General features: G+C 65.1%; 1 protein-coding gene across 1 annotated transcript; it reads right to left on the bottom strand.

The window, feature by feature from the left end:
- Window positions 1-97: 97 nt before the first annotated feature.
- Window positions 98-556, bottom strand: EMIHUDRAFT_259169 (hypothetical protein; the record flags this gene model as incomplete). The annotated part of the gene is made up of 1 exon (XM_005758236.1): window positions 98-556. A coding segment is annotated over one exon (459 nt), but the record flags the coding sequence as incomplete, so codon positions are not given.
- Window positions 557-1,230: the final 674 nt, after the last annotated feature.

Below are 1,230 nucleotides of genomic sequence, written 5' to 3'. Positions count from 1 at the left end.
CCGATGAGCGCCAGCACCTTGCAATAGTTCTGAGGGAGGGGTGGAGGGAGGGAGGAGGGAGGCGGCGGGGTGGCGGCGCTGAGGCGACGGCCCACACTTCGTCCGCACTGTGACTGCACGCCTGGCAGGCTGCTATGAATAAGGCGACGTCGACGTCGGCATCGCCGCTCAAGCACTTGCCAAAGTGGCCGGCCGAAATTCGCAGCGGCCGCGCGTCGGCCAGCATGTTTGGCTCCCCTTCGCCGCGGGGAGACGGAGGCGGCACAGGCGTGCCGCCTCGGAGCCGCTCGCGAGAGAGCTGGCGCGAGAGGTGCGGCGGTGGCGGGGGGCTGCCTTTCTCCGCGGACGGCACGCCGGAGTGGGGAATCTTCTCTGCCTGCAACGCATGGAGCATCGCCAGTCCCGCGTGCACCGCAACGAGCAAGCGCCACAGCAGTGCTGCAATAACGAGGAGCGTGAGCTCGATGACAGGAACAGCCGGGATGTGGATGGTGACGCCAGAAACGTGGGACGCCGTCGTCGGCATGGCAGAGGAGGCAGAGGAGCAGTCGTCCATATGTTGTTTGGTTCTCGGAGGAGGCAGAGGAGGCACAGGCACAGCCGGGATTTGGTGGTGTCTCCCGCGTCCACCGCGAGCGGTTCTTCACGAGGTTGCACGCTCCCCGCCGGCCTCATCTTGTTCCGGGCCTGCTGTGAACAGAGTCCCCTACCTAGAGTCCCAAGCAACAGCTCTCCAGGACCCCCCGGTGCTGGGGTGCTGCCAGCAACCATGATTTCCCAACAACAAACCTACATGTAGAATTCCTACAACCAACTCACCGGCGAGCGGAGCGAGCCGAAGAGCTGGGGAAAAATTGGCGTCGTTTGAACCGATGTTTCGGCGGGCACGTCGGAGATATTTTGTTTGTTTCACGGACGTCGCACCTAAGCGGCCGCCAGGCAGGCCCAGCCAGCAGCAGGGTACCCTCGGATGCCGACGAAGATCACGGTGCGCTATCTGGGCTCGGATGCCATTGCGGTGTGCGGTTACATCGGTGTGCCGATTACGATGGTGTGCCATCCCCCCCCCCCCCCTCGCCCGGATACCGTCATATGTCTGCCCCGGCTCCGCTTGCGCCGCCTCGGCTCCACCTTCTTCGCAGCTGCTCCCTCCACAGACACGCCGCCGCCCGCCCGCCTCCTCGACCTCCTGACGGAGCTCCTCGTGTGCGTCATCTCCCGCTGCGACCC

The sequence above is a fragment of the Emiliania huxleyi genome (assembly GCF_000372725.1).
Source record: "Emiliania huxleyi CCMP1516 unplaced genomic scaffold EMIHUscaffold_8757, whole genome shotgun sequence".
Classification (NCBI taxonomy): Eukaryota; Haptophyta; order Isochrysidales; family Noelaerhabdaceae; genus Emiliania; species Emiliania huxleyi.
Note: the sequence above shows the minus strand (reverse complement) of the source record. Positions and strands in the feature narration are given on the sequence as shown.